General features: G+C 30.0%; 1 protein-coding gene and 2 long non-coding RNA genes across 4 annotated transcripts; 2 read left to right on the top strand and 1 right to left on the bottom strand.

Annotated features, from left to right (window-relative positions):
- Window positions 1-5679: 5679 nt before the first annotated feature.
- On the bottom strand, window positions 5680-6692 carry LOC128282598 (uncharacterized). Its single transcript, XR_008272924.1, has 2 exons — window positions 6170-6692; window positions 5680-6061 (listed from the first exon to the last, which is right to left on the bottom strand). It is a non-coding gene; the product is annotated as an uncharacterized LOC128282598 (long non-coding RNA).
- A 4981-nt stretch (window positions 6693-11673) lies between these two features.
- LOC108488618 (uncharacterized) lies at window positions 11674-12392 on the top strand. The gene has a single exon (XM_017792908.2). The coding sequence runs from the start codon at window positions 11840-11842 to the stop codon at window positions 12200-12202; it is 363 nt and encodes a 120-aa protein (XP_017648397.1). The 5' UTR covers window positions 11674-11839; the 3' UTR covers window positions 12203-12392.
- A 1773-nt stretch (window positions 12393-14165) lies between these two features.
- LOC108488381 (uncharacterized) lies at window positions 14166-15804 on the top strand. 2 transcript variants are annotated; one of them, XR_008272471.1, is made up of 5 exons: window positions 14166-14457; window positions 14598-14868; window positions 14960-15044; window positions 15127-15489; window positions 15564-15804. It is a non-coding gene; the product is annotated as an uncharacterized LOC108488381 (long non-coding RNA). The 2 variants fall into 2 exon arrangements; XR_001871743.2 differs by having other exon boundaries at window positions 14170-14503; window positions 15586-15804.
- The last annotated feature ends 896 nt before the right edge of the window (window positions 15805-16700 follow it).

Genomic DNA, 16700 nt, shown 5'->3' with positions numbered 1-16700 from the left:
GGCTCGACTAAATTCCTCTTTAGATTTCTTCATTGGTAAAACTAAAAATGACTTAGATGCAATTCTTTTGAAAGATTCTTTACTTCTTTTATCTCGTTGCATCTTTCTATTATACACTTTTTCAAGTTTCTGAGCACGATCTGATAGAACAATGAATTCTCGTATCTCAGTGCCCCTTATCATCATTCTGATCTCATCATTTAGCCCCTCTTCAAATCTGATACACATTTCTTCCTCAGTGGGTACAATATCTCGAGCATATTTGCTCAGATAAACAAATTCTCTTTCATATTCAACCACTGACTTGTTTCCTTGTCGCAAGTCGATAAATTCTCTTTTCTTCTTATCCAGATATCTTCTACCGACATATTTCTTCTTAAATTCATTTTGGAAAAATTCCCAAGTGATTTTCTCAGCCGGTACCACAGCTTCTATTGTTTCCCACCAGTTATAAGCTTTTTCTTTTAGTAATGACACAGCACATACTAAGTAATCATTTGGTGAGCACGCCATTTGCTTAAACACCCTCATTATACTTTGTAGCCAATACTCAGCTTTAACGGGGTCATCATCTGTTCTTCCCCGAAATTCTTCGGCCCCATGTTTTCTGAGCTTTTCAAATGGAGAACGTTTACCGGATTCAGTTGTCGGAGGAGGTGGAGGAGCAACCGGGGGTACTACCGATGTTGAAATAGACGGAGGAGGTTGCTGAGTCTGATTTCTTTCTCGCACATTCTCATTATACCACTGATTCATGAATCCATAAATCATATTTTTGAGTTCTTGTTCTTGCATCAATGAAATTGGAACTTCACTACTTGTTCCTTGTTCAGAGGTTTGTACTCTGCTATTAACTTCTTCTTTGCTCAGTTTGTTCTGATCAATCTGACATCTTTTCAAATCAAAGATAATCTATAATAAAAATAAGGATTAGATCGGATCATACACATTACACTATCACAGATTTATATGACATGTAATTCTAGATACTTTTCACATCATACATATTACAACTCGGCTAAATTGAAGCTCTGATACCAATAAATGTAACACCCCCTAACCTCAAGCCGTCACCGGAATAGGGCTACAAGGCATTACCGGACTTATACACTAACATTTATACAAAACAGAGTCATAACCTTTACATTTCACATCAATTCTTATAAAATTTCATCTTAAAGTCCTTAATATGGGCTTACGGGGCCCTATATATGTTTTAGAAGTGATTCGGAACTAAACTGACAACTTTAGAAATTTTTCCTTGAAGATAGGGGCACACGCCCGTGTGGCCTAGAACATGCCCGTGTGGCCTAGAACACGCCCGTGTGGCCTAGAACATGCTCGTGTGGCCTGCCCATTGGCAGATTCTGACTTTTCCACACGGCCTGGGCACATGGCCTGGGCACACGCCCATGTGACTTGGCCATGTGAAAACCTCATTTTTCACCATTTTTAAGCTGTTTTCACATATCAAACACACCTAGATTGTGCCCAAAACATTGACTTATAAAATGTTGATCAAATAACATTCATTTATCCATTTCCTGTACTTAAACACAACTATACACTAATAGAATCCATCTAATCATTTATTTTAAACCAAAACATGTATATTTCATTTTCAAACATAAAACATCACATTCAACATGCTTTGCATATTTAATCATTCACACAATTACATTATTAAATCAACTCCTATACATGCCATATAAACCAAAAAGTTGTTTAACAAAATCTACTGGAGTAAATCTGGATAGTGTGATCCTTGTTGTAGATCTGATCCTCCGTATGTATACAAGTCAATCTACAAAACAAATAACATACACAAGTAAGCTTATAGAAGCTTAATAAGTTAATAGGCATAATTTCACAAATCTTACCAAATATTGTACACAATCATATATTTATTAGTTTATCTAATTCATCCTGCAAATCACAATTTCATTAATAAACTCGTTTGAATAATTTCCATGTTGCTATTCACGAACATAATTCTTTTGGGCCCATTTCTTATTTATTTCCATTGTCAAATTAGGGAACAATAATGGAATTGAGTGCTTCATTATCACATTGCCATAATAAACTATGAACTTTCACATTGTCACACATCACACACCGAAGCCATAGCCCTACCATGGTCTTACACGGATCACATATTATACCGATGCCATATCTCAGATATGGTCTTATACGGAATCACATTATCATATCACACCGATGCCATAGCCCAGCTATGGTCTTATACTAGAACACGAATCACATTGTACCGATGCCATAGCCCGGCTATGGTCTTATACGGAATCATATATCACATCTTTTCCGTCAATTCATTATAGTCATAAAATGAAAGCACTCAAACCATTGTTCCAACTAATTTGTTCTTTTAGTTACACATTATTCATTAGTTGATACAATTTGATAATATTCATCTACAATAAAATACTTTAACAATCATAAGATTTTCAAGTCAAACATTGAACTTTGTCATATGAACTTACTTGGGCTAATTTGCAAAAGTCGTAGAAATTTAGGGACTACTTTTCAATTTTCTCCTTTCCACGATTCACTTCTTTTTCTTGATCTATAATTATAAAATCATTCCTTCATTAGCATCAATTTCAATTTCATTCTATTTCACAATTTATGCCCTTGATTTTCAAAATTACATAATTACCTCAAACTTTTTAATTTTTACAATTTAGTCCCTGTTTAATTCATTCATAAATTAAACTAATTCCTTTCAAATATCATTTTATCTAAACCATACAAACAACTTCACAGCCTTTTAAATTCCAAGATTTAACACAAAACTCTAATTCCAACAACTTTCACAATTAGGTCCTAAAATAAATTTCTATGCAAATCTCTTCATAAAATCATCATATAATGAAATTAAAACCTTAATTCCATGATAAATCATCATAAAATTTCAGCACTTACTCATGGTAACTTTCTAAAATATTCATAAAAGCAAAAACTAATGAATTAGATATTAGGCCCTAGTTGTAAAAGTCTCAAAATCACAAAAATTACAAGAAATAATCAAGAATTGAGCTTACATGTAATAAAATATGAAAGACCAGCTTAAAAGAACCCTTCAATGGTGTTTTTTCTAGAGAAGATGAAGAAAAATGAAGAAAACCCTAGATTTTACCTAATATATCATATTTTATAATTTAATTTTACCCTATTTCCAATTTTGCCCCTTGTTCACACTTGATTTTTATTTTTCCTGCACACTCATGCCGTCCAGCCCAATAATAGGGGTTTAATTGCCTATTTAGTCCTCCTTTAATTATTACTAGAGCTATTTAATCATATTTCACAATTTTGCACTTAATTCAATTTAGTCCTTTTTACCCAATTGACTACCAAAACCTTAAAATTTCTTAACGAAACTTTAATACTAACTTACTAACACTCCATAAATATTTCTAAAAATATTTATCGCTCAGTTCATGAATTTGAGGTCTCAATACCTCGTTTTTATCTCTTTTAATCTACAAATTTCTTTTAATTCATAATTTCACTAATTCAAAATTATTTCTAAAACCACACTTAACTCTTACTTACTAATATCTAAACTCACATGTCAGATTTAGTGATCTCAAATCACTATTCCGATATCACTGAAATTTTGGGCTGTTACATTGTGGACATGTTTTGGAGGATGTGATGCATACACTTAGAGATTGTCCTACAGCTAGAGGAGTCTGGGATAAAATCATTCCTCAACTAACTCTTTCCTGTTTTTACTCAGACTCTTTACTTGATTGGATGGCGACTAATTTGCAGAACCAGATGACTTCTTCAAAGGGGGGAATCGATTGGTCCTGTCTCGTTAGGATTATTGCGTGGCGTATTTGGAAGAATCGCAACATGTTTGTTTTCCAAGGAATTTCATGGAGTACTGAGGAAATTATTAAAATCTCCTTTAGTTAGGCTAAGCAGTATTCCTCCGTTTCCTCAATCTCAAAGTTTGAAGCCCGAAGCACTCTACCTGATTGGCCTACGTCCAACAGTTGGGTTTGTTTAAACACTGATGATTCGGTTAGGATTGACGAAGGCTTTGCAGCTGCAAGAGGTTGTGTGAGAGATCACAAAGAAGAGTGGATTATAGGGTTCACGAGATATTTGGGTAATTGTTCAATTTTAAAGGTAGAGTTTTAGGGGATTTTGGATGGGCTGAATCTTACGACAGATAGGTGTTTCCAAAAGGTCCTTATTCAAACTGATAGTATTGAAGCTATTAAAGCTATCATGGGAGATGATATAGGAATCTCCAATTCTACCATTATTTAGAGAATTCATCAAATACTTAACAAGCTGGAGCAGTGGAAAATTCAACATGTTCCCAAGGGAAGTAATCTAATTGCGGATAGCCTAGCCAAGATTGTTCGCATCAGAAATTTAGGCTTAAGATTGTTTGTGGACCCTCCTTTAAGGATTTAGCTTGTATTGTTTCCTTTCTTTCACCAAAAAAATAATATATATATATTATGACAACTCTTATTTAGTATTCTTTTGAAGAATGATAAAAGTGAAAATGTAGTAAATTTATTGATATAAAGTATTTTACTACAAAAGATTATATAAAAATAAATAAGTTGATATTCAACACACTAATACACAATATGTCTGGTTCATCGTAATGGAATAGAAGAAGAATGAAATAGTATTCAATGGGTATAGGATATAATAGGTATAATGCAGTTTGATTGGTTGGAATACAATAAATGAGTAATATTTGGTTGATTAGAATATGTAAAAAAAACATGTAAGAAATAATAAAAAATAAAGATGTCAATTCCACCTTTGAATTATAAAATATTAAAACTTATTTAATAATTTTAATATTTTAATCAACTTATTTTATAAATTATTATAAAAATTTAAGTAGAATACAATTTAAAAGAAGTATACAATATATTGAATATAATTAATAATATAGTAAAGTTAAAAATATATTTAATATATAATAATCTATATTTTAAAGGTAAATTCATTCATTTAATAAAACTAACATTGGATTCATTTTAAATTATATTTTTTATTATGCCTTAATCATAAGGCCCAAGTGGAAAAATATTGAAATTAATGTGCCCATATGGTAAATTAATTAAATTTATTATAATAATTATTTATTTATGTCATATTATAGAGATAATTCTTGTTTTTAAAGGTATACATATAATTCCTATTGAATTTATTTCGTGTTATTTCATAGTAATGTGTAATTGTTTGGTTATTTTAATTTGATACGCCAATTTTTTACAATAGAAATTAATGAAAATAAATATGACCAATTTTTTCTTTAAACTAACGTATAAAAATTAATTTATTTTTAAATAAAAAATAAAATGTAATCTAACTTCTTATATAGAGATCTCCATAATAATTTTACGAATCTAAAACATACGAATCCATTTCACTTTCCTTTATTAATGTATCACCAAGCTCAATCCATAATATATATATAAACCAAATATCAAGAATGTCGGTATGAATTCTTAAATAAGTTAAATTATGAAATAAGATTTTGTATATTGGGGTCATGAGACTAAAATCCAAATTTTATTAAGTGAGAAGCTAATGAATAACACAAAAGTGTGCAGATTTCTGAAGAAAAAGTGGCCGGATATTGAATCCAGGATTGCGCAAGGCCAAGCTTTGATGGAATGATATCAATGGTGGATCCTGGTCTTTATATATTTGAATGAACACTTTTCTGTCACGGGCGTTTTCATCTTGAATCAGAATCACATGCTTGTAACCCCATTATTTTCACCTACAAAAACACAATCCAATTATATCTTATATGCAATCCTATCTTGTTTATATGCTTTTTTCTCCCCTTTCATTTTACGGCTTGATATGGGCGAGATAAACATTTTTATAAATTCCATCGGAGGTCATTGTTCCTTTGAAATCGATGCTCGTAACAGGGGAAGGAGATGATTCCTCATTGTAGAACGACGAATCGAGTACGAGGACCGGGCTCTCCGCAATGCTGTGAAGCAGCTTATCACATCTTTCCAAAAGGGTCCTCCACCTTCAACCTCTGTAACATCCAATGCCCCATAACAATAAATTACTGGTTTAAATGAAATAGGATCGTTAAGCAAAACTAAATAATCAATGTAATTTAGTTATGGTGCTGATTTTTTACCTCCGTATCAGTTTGAGAAGAAGTGCTAATGCTACTCTCTGAAACAGTACATGTTTGATCCTCCGCTGGAATAAATACCTTCTCTTCTTTATCATAAAGCTCAGCCGTTGGTTTCCTGTTTCCGGGTAATCTATTCGTCGTCTGTTCTAATGCGGTTCTTCTCACATTAACTTGGGGCGACTGAACTGGAAAGACTCTTCTCTGCTCTACATTACCGTTTCCATTCCCTCTCTGAGTTTCAACACTCAATGGCCTTCTGTTGGGACTCTTCTCTGAGTTTCCTGTTTGTGAAAGGAAAATAAGAGAAGAAGAAGAAGACAGGAGGAAGGGGAAGAGAAAAAGGAAATTTTCTAAAGGGGCTAAACGAAGAATTTTTCATTTTATAAGATTTATAACATGACATATCAGGTCCAGTCAATTTCCCATTAATGAGATAACGACTGCATAATCATTTTGAAAAATTATTCTATTAAAATTAAAAATAAAAATTAAAGTACGGCGTAAGTTACTCTAAAATGTTTTTAAACATGGTTTTAACTTGATAATAACCAGGTTGAAAACAAGTTTAAAGTAGTCGTTTGATATGGTAGTTTATTAGGTGATACCTGCATACAGTTTGACATTAATTTTAAAGACAAGTTGTTCTTTTTGCCTTGTCCGTTGTGTATCTCTTAATGATCCAAATTTTGACGTCTTCACTCACCTTTGCATGTGCTATAGATGCTTTGAATAATCCTTGGGGTGCCATCACTTGTTGTTTTCCACAGTTTTGTTGCCTTCTTCTAAGGGAATCCTATAACCATGGAGCATACAGCATACGGTTGGTTATGTGCTTTTGAATTCCCAACCTGAAATAAACCTTTAAAAAATAGGGTAAATTCAGCATTAGACATTAAATTATGGGTAAGTTTCGTTTTGGTCATTTAACTAAAAGAAATTATAGTTTGGCCATTGTACTTTTCAAAAGTTTTCATTTAAGTCTGGGTTGTTAAAACTAATACTATATGACTTTCTTTATTTGCACTGTCTTCACCAATTAAAAGTTGCCTTTCTCTTTCTCTTCTACAATTCATTTTTTTTTATGGAATAGTTTTGGACGTCACGAATCTGCGAACTAAAATTCAAACAGTTTTTTTATCCAATTTATGACACTAATCATTAGATCGGCTTGAATTTGTAGTATGTTCTTATACTCATCGATTGGTGTTGATTCACCGTACTAATCGTCGCTTGGATATCACTAGCAGAACTTTTTTTAAACAAAAATTTTGAATAATTTAATGACTTAAATAAAATAAAATAAAATTTAAATAGTTCAATCATCAATTTAATTAAATGACTAAAACGAAAATTTATTCATAATTTAATGATTAATAGTGTAGTTTAATAAAAATAATTGTGTGATTAATATCCAACATAGTATAAGAATATAATCATTTAATTTTGATACATATGTTACTAAAACTCAAATATCCAACCCATATTCTGAATCTGGGTAAAGTTGGTGACATGATTGAATAATCACAGAGGTTTAAATACAAGTAAATTAGAAGTTGTTTTTCTCAACTTTTTATATAAGATAAAAAAAATATAGAAATTAGAAAATACAAATAAGTTCTGAATGCAGCATGTGCTGTGGGATCCAATGAAGCTGCAAGCATTTGAATCACCAGTTTACTTTTTGCGTAGTACTAAATTGTCCACTTTCGATTGCCAATTTTGTTCTTCAATTATCAACTTTTGTTATTTACATTGTTACTACTCTTTATCTTACCAAATACCAACAAAGAAAACGAAAATGGTCAACAGCTGGTAATTAAACAAAATAAAATGGAGCATTGGTTAAAAAAGAAAGTTATGTATAAGATGTTGTTAGCAATCCACAATTTAAAAAATTAAGATTGTAGATGTAGAAATGGATTGAATTAGCAGGTGACCCATGGATGCCTTTATTCATTAACCCTTTGCCAAATATTCCACCATAGTATGAACCCATAAGTATATAAGAAGCTCAAGAATTACAGGGAAATTGCCACTTCATCTTCACTACTCTCCTATTCTAATTTTGGAATAAAGAAATTTGTAATTTTATTGAATTATAATGTCGTTTTATCATTAAAAGTAGGTTCATTTATTAAAAATATTCAAAACAGTACACTTTGTTGAAATAAGCTTTTATGTTGTTTTTTTAACTAAATAAGTGTTTTTATTATTATTTTCATTCATGAAAACACTTTATTTTAATTAAAAATAAAATCCTTTTGGAGAACCCAAATACTCAAATTATATATATATATATATATATATATAGATATGAAAATCTCCAAATTTTTTTTTGTAAGTGTTCTTTTTTAGTTATTTAAGAGTTTTTTATAAGATAAAATAGTTTTAATTGTATATAGTTAGAGATTTGAAAGGTAAAAGTATTATAGAGGCTATTGTATTAAAAGTTAAATTATATTTTATTCCTCTATTAAAGAAGTGGGCAAATTAATATATGTACATTAGATCAAAGAGCAAATTGATCATTCTATTAAAATTTTCATCAATTTCTATTGTTAAAAATTAGTCATTGTACGTCAACATGAGATACACATAGCACATGATATGTCATTGTCTGATTTTTCCATCAACCACACCTACTTTTAACTACAAATAAATAAATTTTTAATAAAAATGATCACTTTACTTTTTAATATAATTTATAAATACTAATTTACTTGTTCTTCTTAATAAAAAAGATAAAAATACATTTCAAATTTTAATATAGAAATTTCTATAATAATTTTATCCAATTTGGAGTGAATTTTTTAACCAATAATTTTGTGGCTTGTGTAAAACTAAACCAGAAAGAAAAAGGCGAATCATGCCACATTAGGGATTTAGCATATAAACCAAGTAGTTTAAAAAATAAAGTGAAATTATTTTTAGTTAAAATTAAGAACTTTCGTGAATAAATAAATAAAAACTTATTTTGTTTTTCTTTTTAGGAAAGTAGGTGAAGAGTATTTTAATAGATTAGCCTTAAAATGTAATTAAAGCGCAATGACAAAACCTTGTCAGGGATCCAATAAAGTATAAAGTAAATTCTTGAAAATTAAAGTGAAATACCGCAAGCTATGGTTCCGCCCACACGTATGCAAAACTCCTCGTTTTCTTTTCCTTATTTTAATTTTTTATTTTTGTTGATTGAGTCTTAATTTAATTAATATGAGTATTGTTACTAATATAAGAAGATATGTGTTTGAGTATATTAAAATATATTATCCTCCTATTTATAAGTTAAGAAGAAACTATAAATAATTTAAATTTTATGTTAAAAATAACAAATATGATCGAAATTAATTTTGAGAAAATAAATCTTCATCTTCCCAATTTATGCTTACATTGGTGTTTAAAATTTCTTTTACCTTAATTAATCTCTCAACTTGAAACCATTAATTAAATTAATATTTTAGTTATCTTTGTTTAGAATTTTTACAATTTTTATATTTTATATTTATTTATAAGGAGAGAGATTTACTTACATAGTTTATAAAAATATAGTTTTATACACTTTCATAACTATTTATATGATTAATATTTTAATGATCCAATCATTAAATTTATCAATATAATTATATCTGTCATGCATGTAATTTTTGAACCAATGTGATATCTCTATCATATCAATCTAAAATACTCTATATATTAATATATATATATATATTCAACAGTTGAAATTTCTTACATAAAATAAATAGTTAGAAGTTTTACATTTACATCAAATTTAACATGTATGATATATATAAATAAACCATAAAATATAACAAATTGATATCGCTTTTAGTATCAAATTAACTTCAATTTTGTGATAATTTGACATTGATAATTAATAACACAAAACTATGTGACAACCTTAAATTATTACGCATTACTTAAAATCTAAAAGAATATTTAAAACACTAGTTTATAAAAATATTACAACAATCTAAAAGTTTTATAAAAAAATTATAAAAACTAGGAAAACATCTAAAATATCACAAAAATCTAGAAAATTTGAAAACAAATACCTAAAATCAAATTTTAAAATATATGGTTTTATTTTTTTAAATTATAAAAAAACTAAAAATACACATCTAGCATAAATATTGATAAATGAACTTCCAAGATATCTCAATCTAGACATTTATTTGTTCAAAATAACTATGCACCTCAAATAAGAAATTCTTAAAAATAATTTTAATTTTTAATTTTTACGACATGTCACTATTTTATTAGGTGCTGGTACAAAAGTTAATAATGTCAATCAAGCATTAAAAAAATACCAACTTAATTAACTTCTTTTAAAATTAAATATCAATTAGGTTAAAAAATTAAGTACCAATTCTACTAATTTTAAAGTTAAAAATATAAATAATTATCTTATATACTTCTAATGAAATGAAAAACTCCACAAATAAATCTCGATTAATTTTTTAAATATATTGAAAAATGCAAACATCATTTTAAACCCACTTACTTTAAGGCTAGAAAAAATTTGGTTATGTATGTTTCCTTTGAAGTTCCCCAATCTTTCCTAACAATTTCATGGTTGAATTATAAATGAGTCGCCCACGTATTCGCCTTGGGTGCTCCCATTGTTAAACTCCGCGTACAATTTATGTTTTTAATATTAATATTTTATTTTAATAGATTTATAGAATACGAGGACTAATTGTTGGATTTGTGAAAAGAAATAATATTTTATAAGTATAAATTTAGAAAAAAAAACTCTGGAATGGTTCATAAAAATCGAAAATATATTTTATAATTATCACATTTAAATATTTATTTAAATTTCTTTAAATCTAAATATTTTATTATTCAATAAATTTCAAACTAAATTAAATCTTAATTTTAAAAATTTTGTCCCATAATTGGATAACCTACATCAATATCTTGAATTATATATATAAGTTTTGAAATATTTGTATTTTTATGTCACTGGCAAATTTACATTGGATAAAATAGACTAGCTCGACTTATTCTACTTAAGTTGTTACAATTAATTTTATGTTTAGGGTTCGTGACTATCTTAACCAATAAAATTATCTTTAATGTACAAACTCACGTAATTCATTAGAAGTGCAATGTGTTATCATTATACCTAATCACTTATTATTATTATTTTTTAAATTTTATATTTAAAACTAATACATTCAAAATTTTAATATATATTATAGCATATGTGAACGGTTATGCAAGTTGCCATATCACCATCGTTAAATTTGATGAAATTTTAATAAATTTTGTTAAAATTTTTGTTAGAAAAATGATTTGATGAAATATTAAAATTGATGACTAAATTATACAAATAATAAAAGTAAAATGATAAAAATTATTTAAGGTTAAATTTATTAGTACACTTATTTTATAAAATTTATACAATTTTGAAAATAATATTATTGGAATCATAACTTTAATATAAAAATATAAAAAAACCATAAAAATATGTACAAACAATGAATCTCCAATGTTAAATAACAATATTATTAATAATTTAAAATTTTGGTAAAACGCGTCTCCCCACCCTTATTTCAAGCCGCCCAACAGCCCTTTTCCCTTTCACAGTTTCACTCACATCACTCGTTTCAGACCCCAAAACACCTTTGGAACAAGCAAGACCCAACCTACGAAACAACAACTACAATGTTACCCGAAAGACAAGGCGGAGGTGCACCCCACGGAATAATACTAGCTGTGGTGGTGGGCATCGTGGTCTTAGCCCCATTCTTGTTCGGCGATCAAGGCGAAGCCATAACTGAAGCCATTTCCGAGCTCTTGACTCCCCTCGGTCTCCTCCTCTTGCCCATCATCCTCCTCCTCACAATCCAGTTCCTTTCCTCAGATCGCGGCTCCTTCGTCTCCGCCGTCTTTTCCACCGGCGAACCCGACACCATCCACCGCGTCAGCGGTTCTCCCTTTGGGGTCGCCTTGTTCCTTCTCCTCATCTTGTTCTTGCTTTACAATCGTGTTTCCATTTTCGGCGGCGATGACGATTCCGACGATTGACTGCTTCGATCTACGGAGGACTTTTTTCCTTTTGCTTTTTCTTTTTTGTATACGGTTTAGTACGTAGTTTCTTTTCCTTTTTTTTTTTTTCCTTTTTTTCTAATGTAGTATTATTTTGTAATTTTACGTGAATACCCAAGTGAACAAATGGAATTGACTTTAGCAGTTGAGGGCATTGTTGTCATTTCAATTGTCGTTGTTTCTACTGTTTAATTATACGCCCTGGTTTGTTGTGTGTATTGTTGTCTCTTCTTGTCTGACAGCTAATCAACGGTGATTGTGGTGGGTGTTCCGGCGGCGGCACGGTTGTTGAGACGGAAGTGTCAACGGTGAAAGACAGTTGAGTCCTCTTTTTTTTTTTATTATAAATTTTGAGGATGCTTTTTGGACTGACATTCTCATTTTTTTTTTTAGCTCTTTTGGGACTTGATTTCCCTACAGCAGCCATGTGGGCACGTGCTACTCCTTTTTCAAAGGGTGAGCTCTCTTTTTTTTTTTTAAGGGTTGATTAGCAAAAAATAAATTCATTAGTAATTTAAGTTGTTTTTTTATTTTAATTTAGTAAAATAGATCGATTTTGGAGAAAAATTGAAAACATCAGCTTCTTTAGTTAAATGGTCAAATAATGGTGATTTCATTCTTTGAGTTCTAAGCATAATTTCTCTTTTAAGCACATTTATATTTTTTAAATGTGTTTAAGAATCGAAACTTGACACTTAATAGTGAAATCATTATTATTTGACCATTTAATTAGATAAGTTGATATAATAAAAAATTTCTTTTAGTAGAAAGTGTTTTTTTTTCAGGATGCGTTTTTAGTTTTTCTTTTCAAAATCGATATATTTCTCTAAATTTGAGAAAAATAGTCTAATTTATTAATTAACTTTTAAAACTGGCTTTTTTAATGCCCAGAATATTATGTGAATTCAATTTTTAAATATTTGATATTTACTATTACTATTATTATTTATAGATTCTATAACTGTTTTTGAGTGAAAATATATTGAATGAATAAATTACTGATATATTTCGTCCAAAAATAAATTACGCTAAAGAATCTTATTTATAATTTTAATATTGCATTCTTTAGCTTTTATATTTCAAAAATAAAGTGTGGGAATAAAATGCGCACACAAGCCTAGAAATTTTACTCTAACAAATAGATTTTGACATTAATTTCGTTTATTTTTCTAATTTTTAAATAGAATTTAAAGATACATATCAATATTGTAAAATTAAAATTTTTATCATTAATATATCAAATAATTATTCAATATAATTATATATACTTATTAATATCAAATGTGAAAAATATATATTATTAACTCTAAAATTAAAGTTAAAGTATAGCTAAAATATTAGTCAAGAGAGTCTAGCTAAAAATATAGGGAGCTTTGCTTTTTCTTTGTTAATAAATGTTTTAATAGTATTCTTTAATTTTACTATAAATAATAATATTTTCGATAATATATTAAAAAAGGTTCATTTGGATTATGGTAGTCAGTTCAGTATTGATATTAAGAAGCTAAAATTATACTTTAAAATATTTAAATATATATAATTTAACAAGAAATTAAAAATTAGATTATAAATATATATGTGAAAATATTTAAAAATTGTTAAACCGAAATGATACACTCAACATGTGGTACGTCTACTGGTGCAATATTGACTATCTTAGTTTCGACATCATAAAGTAATTTGATGAAAATGTAATTATTAGGATAATAATTACACCTTGTAATTATTAAAATTTTATTTCACTAGACATTTTTACTGATAAAATATAATTATATTATAATTTTTATGTCATAGTATATTACACAACTGCATTTTTTTTTTAGTACAATGTTGGACTTTTATTAAAGCAGAAAAACAACAAGCCTAATTACAAAAGACTAAATCTTGGGCCAAAACACTTAAGACTAGCACATAAAAAACGAAGAAACAACTAAAAAGCCACCAACACCTCAGCCAATGAAAAATAAAGATTTATTTCTCTTAAAAAGCAACAACAACAATTAAGACGCCGTAGTAACCAATATGTCCTTTCCCAATTACTTTCAATCACTTCATCTACTTTCTTTTGTCATTCTTCCAGAGTCATTCTTTCCCAGTCCCCCACCCTTAATTTGAAGGAGAAATTAGATGCCTTCTCAACTTCTATCTTTGTCCACTTCATCTCTGGCAAAATCAGGAACTCCATCTCGCATGCATAATTGAAACCCTTGTTTTAGGCTTTCAGTGGCCAATAGGTGAGAAACTCTATTTGCTGATCGCCTAACATGTTGAAACTGACAAGTATGAAAACACCTACTCAGTCTCTTTCCATCTTTTATAAAAGCCCTAGTTTCAGATATATCTTCACTAACATCTCGCAATTTCCTAATAACAGTGAGGGCATCTCCTTCAATCTCAGCCTCCAAGAGCCCTAGATCCAGGCCAAACATCAAGCTTTGGATACATGCAAGGGTTTTTTGCTGTGAAAATAGAAGGTATATTCTCATTAATAATCGTTTTAGAACCCAGAACATTGCATTCTGAATTTCTAATAATCATTCCTGAACATGACCTATTTTCATGTTGTTTGAGAAATGCATCAAAATTTATCCTAACAACTGAGTTCTCCGGAGGCCTCCATGTCACTGCTTCCACTCTACAAAAAGGTTTGGAACAGGAAATCCCATCTATTTCTCTAACATATTCTCTAATGGAGTTTACTACTGTTAACCCTAGTCTTTTTTGCCTTTCATGCAGCCATTTATTCTGTTCAGTCCAAATAGCCCAAGTCACAATAACCAACGTTCGACATTGAGAGCTGGAGTTATCATCGAAAAACTAGGTAATCCATTCTATAAACTTCATTTCTGATATCAACTCTGACCATTGAAAGTTCATCAGGTTCTATATCTCTTTTGACACAGGGCAGTCCCTCAAAGCATGTTCTCTGGATTCATACTCCCTTGAGTATCGCAGGCATAGGGCTGAATTGACTAATCTCTTGTAGTGTAGATTACAAAAAGTAGGCAGGAATTTTTTTGTAAATCTCCCGAATGTAAGCTTTATTTTTTAGGGTAGGTTCATACCCCATAATTTTTTTTATAAATATCTACATACACTGTCTAGTTGGTTGTATGATTAGTGCCCTTAGGGTAATGTAATAGAGTGCTGTACACACTCCGAATAGTAAAATCCCAGATGCCACCCCTTTCCATACCAAAAAGTCTTCATGCTGGAACTTGGCTAGTGGGATTTTCAAAATACGACTGGCATCTATATCAGTAAAGGTTTGTCTTATAAACTCTTCTTTCCATCTTCTTGTGTTGTCAATACCATAAAATTATCCTAACATCTCTCACAGTTTTGAATTTTAAAATCTGCAGATCCTTAAACCCACGCAGCCTCCCTAACAGGAATTTTAGTTCTAGTCCCAACAAGCCAATACAAACCATCCTGAAGAATTCCTTTGGTCGCCCAAAATACTTTTCTAGGTATAGGAAGGTATATTTCCTAACCCAACACTCAAGAAATCCCTATATGGATAGTATTTTGCTTTCAAAGTGCGTGCAAGTAATGAATTCGGATAAGTAAATAGACGTCAACCCTGCTTCGCTAATAAGGATAAATTAAAATTGGTAAAACTATGAAAACCCAAACCCCCATATTCTTTAAGCCCATGCAGTTTCTTCCATTAACACCAGTGAATCCCCCTCCTACCTTGCCCTTTTTGCCACTAAAAATTCGTACAAATCTGCTCTGTCATAACAAAGAGATTTTGGTAATAATAAATAGGACATTGAGTAAAGTAGGAATGGCCTGTAACGCTGATTTTATGAACACTTCCTTCCCTCATTGCAATAAATTCCTCACATTCCAACAATGTATTTGACTATTCATTTGATCCTTAAATAATTGAAAGGCCAATTTCTTTCCCTTGCCCACCATGTTGGGCAACCCAAGATTTTTTAAAGAATTTTTTGAAACACGAACGTTCAATACATGTGTTACCAACTCCCTCATCTGATCGTGTTAGAGCTATAAAAAGCTGTAGATTTCTCATAATTAACGCACTGACCAGACGCCTCTTCGTATTTCTTTAGGATCCTTTTAATTGTTTCTGCCCTCCTTAGAGTAGCCTCCCCAAATAAAATACTATCATCAATAAAAAATAAATGAGAAATTTGTGGTCCTCTACGACTTACAATTAACCCCTCATCCTTGGCCAATTGCATCAACATCGAAAGCCCTTCACTACACACCATAAATAAATAAGGGCTCAATGGGTCTCCATGCCTCAATCCTTTAGATGAACTAAACTGTTTCCCTTCTCTACCATTTATGAGAATTGAATAAGACACTAAATTCATATAGTGTGAAATAAAATCTGCCCATGAATTAGCAAAACCCAATATCAGCAACAACTATCGTAGAAAATACCATTCTACCTTATCGTATGCTTTGTTAATATCAAGCTTCAAGTCCACAAAACCATTTCTTC

This window comes from Gossypium arboreum, chromosome 10 (genome assembly GCF_025698485.1).
Source record: "Gossypium arboreum isolate Shixiya-1 chromosome 10, ASM2569848v2, whole genome shotgun sequence".
Taxonomy (NCBI): Eukaryota; Viridiplantae; Streptophyta; class Magnoliopsida; order Malvales; family Malvaceae; genus Gossypium; species Gossypium arboreum.
This window is presented reverse-complemented; position numbering and strand designations above follow the sequence as displayed.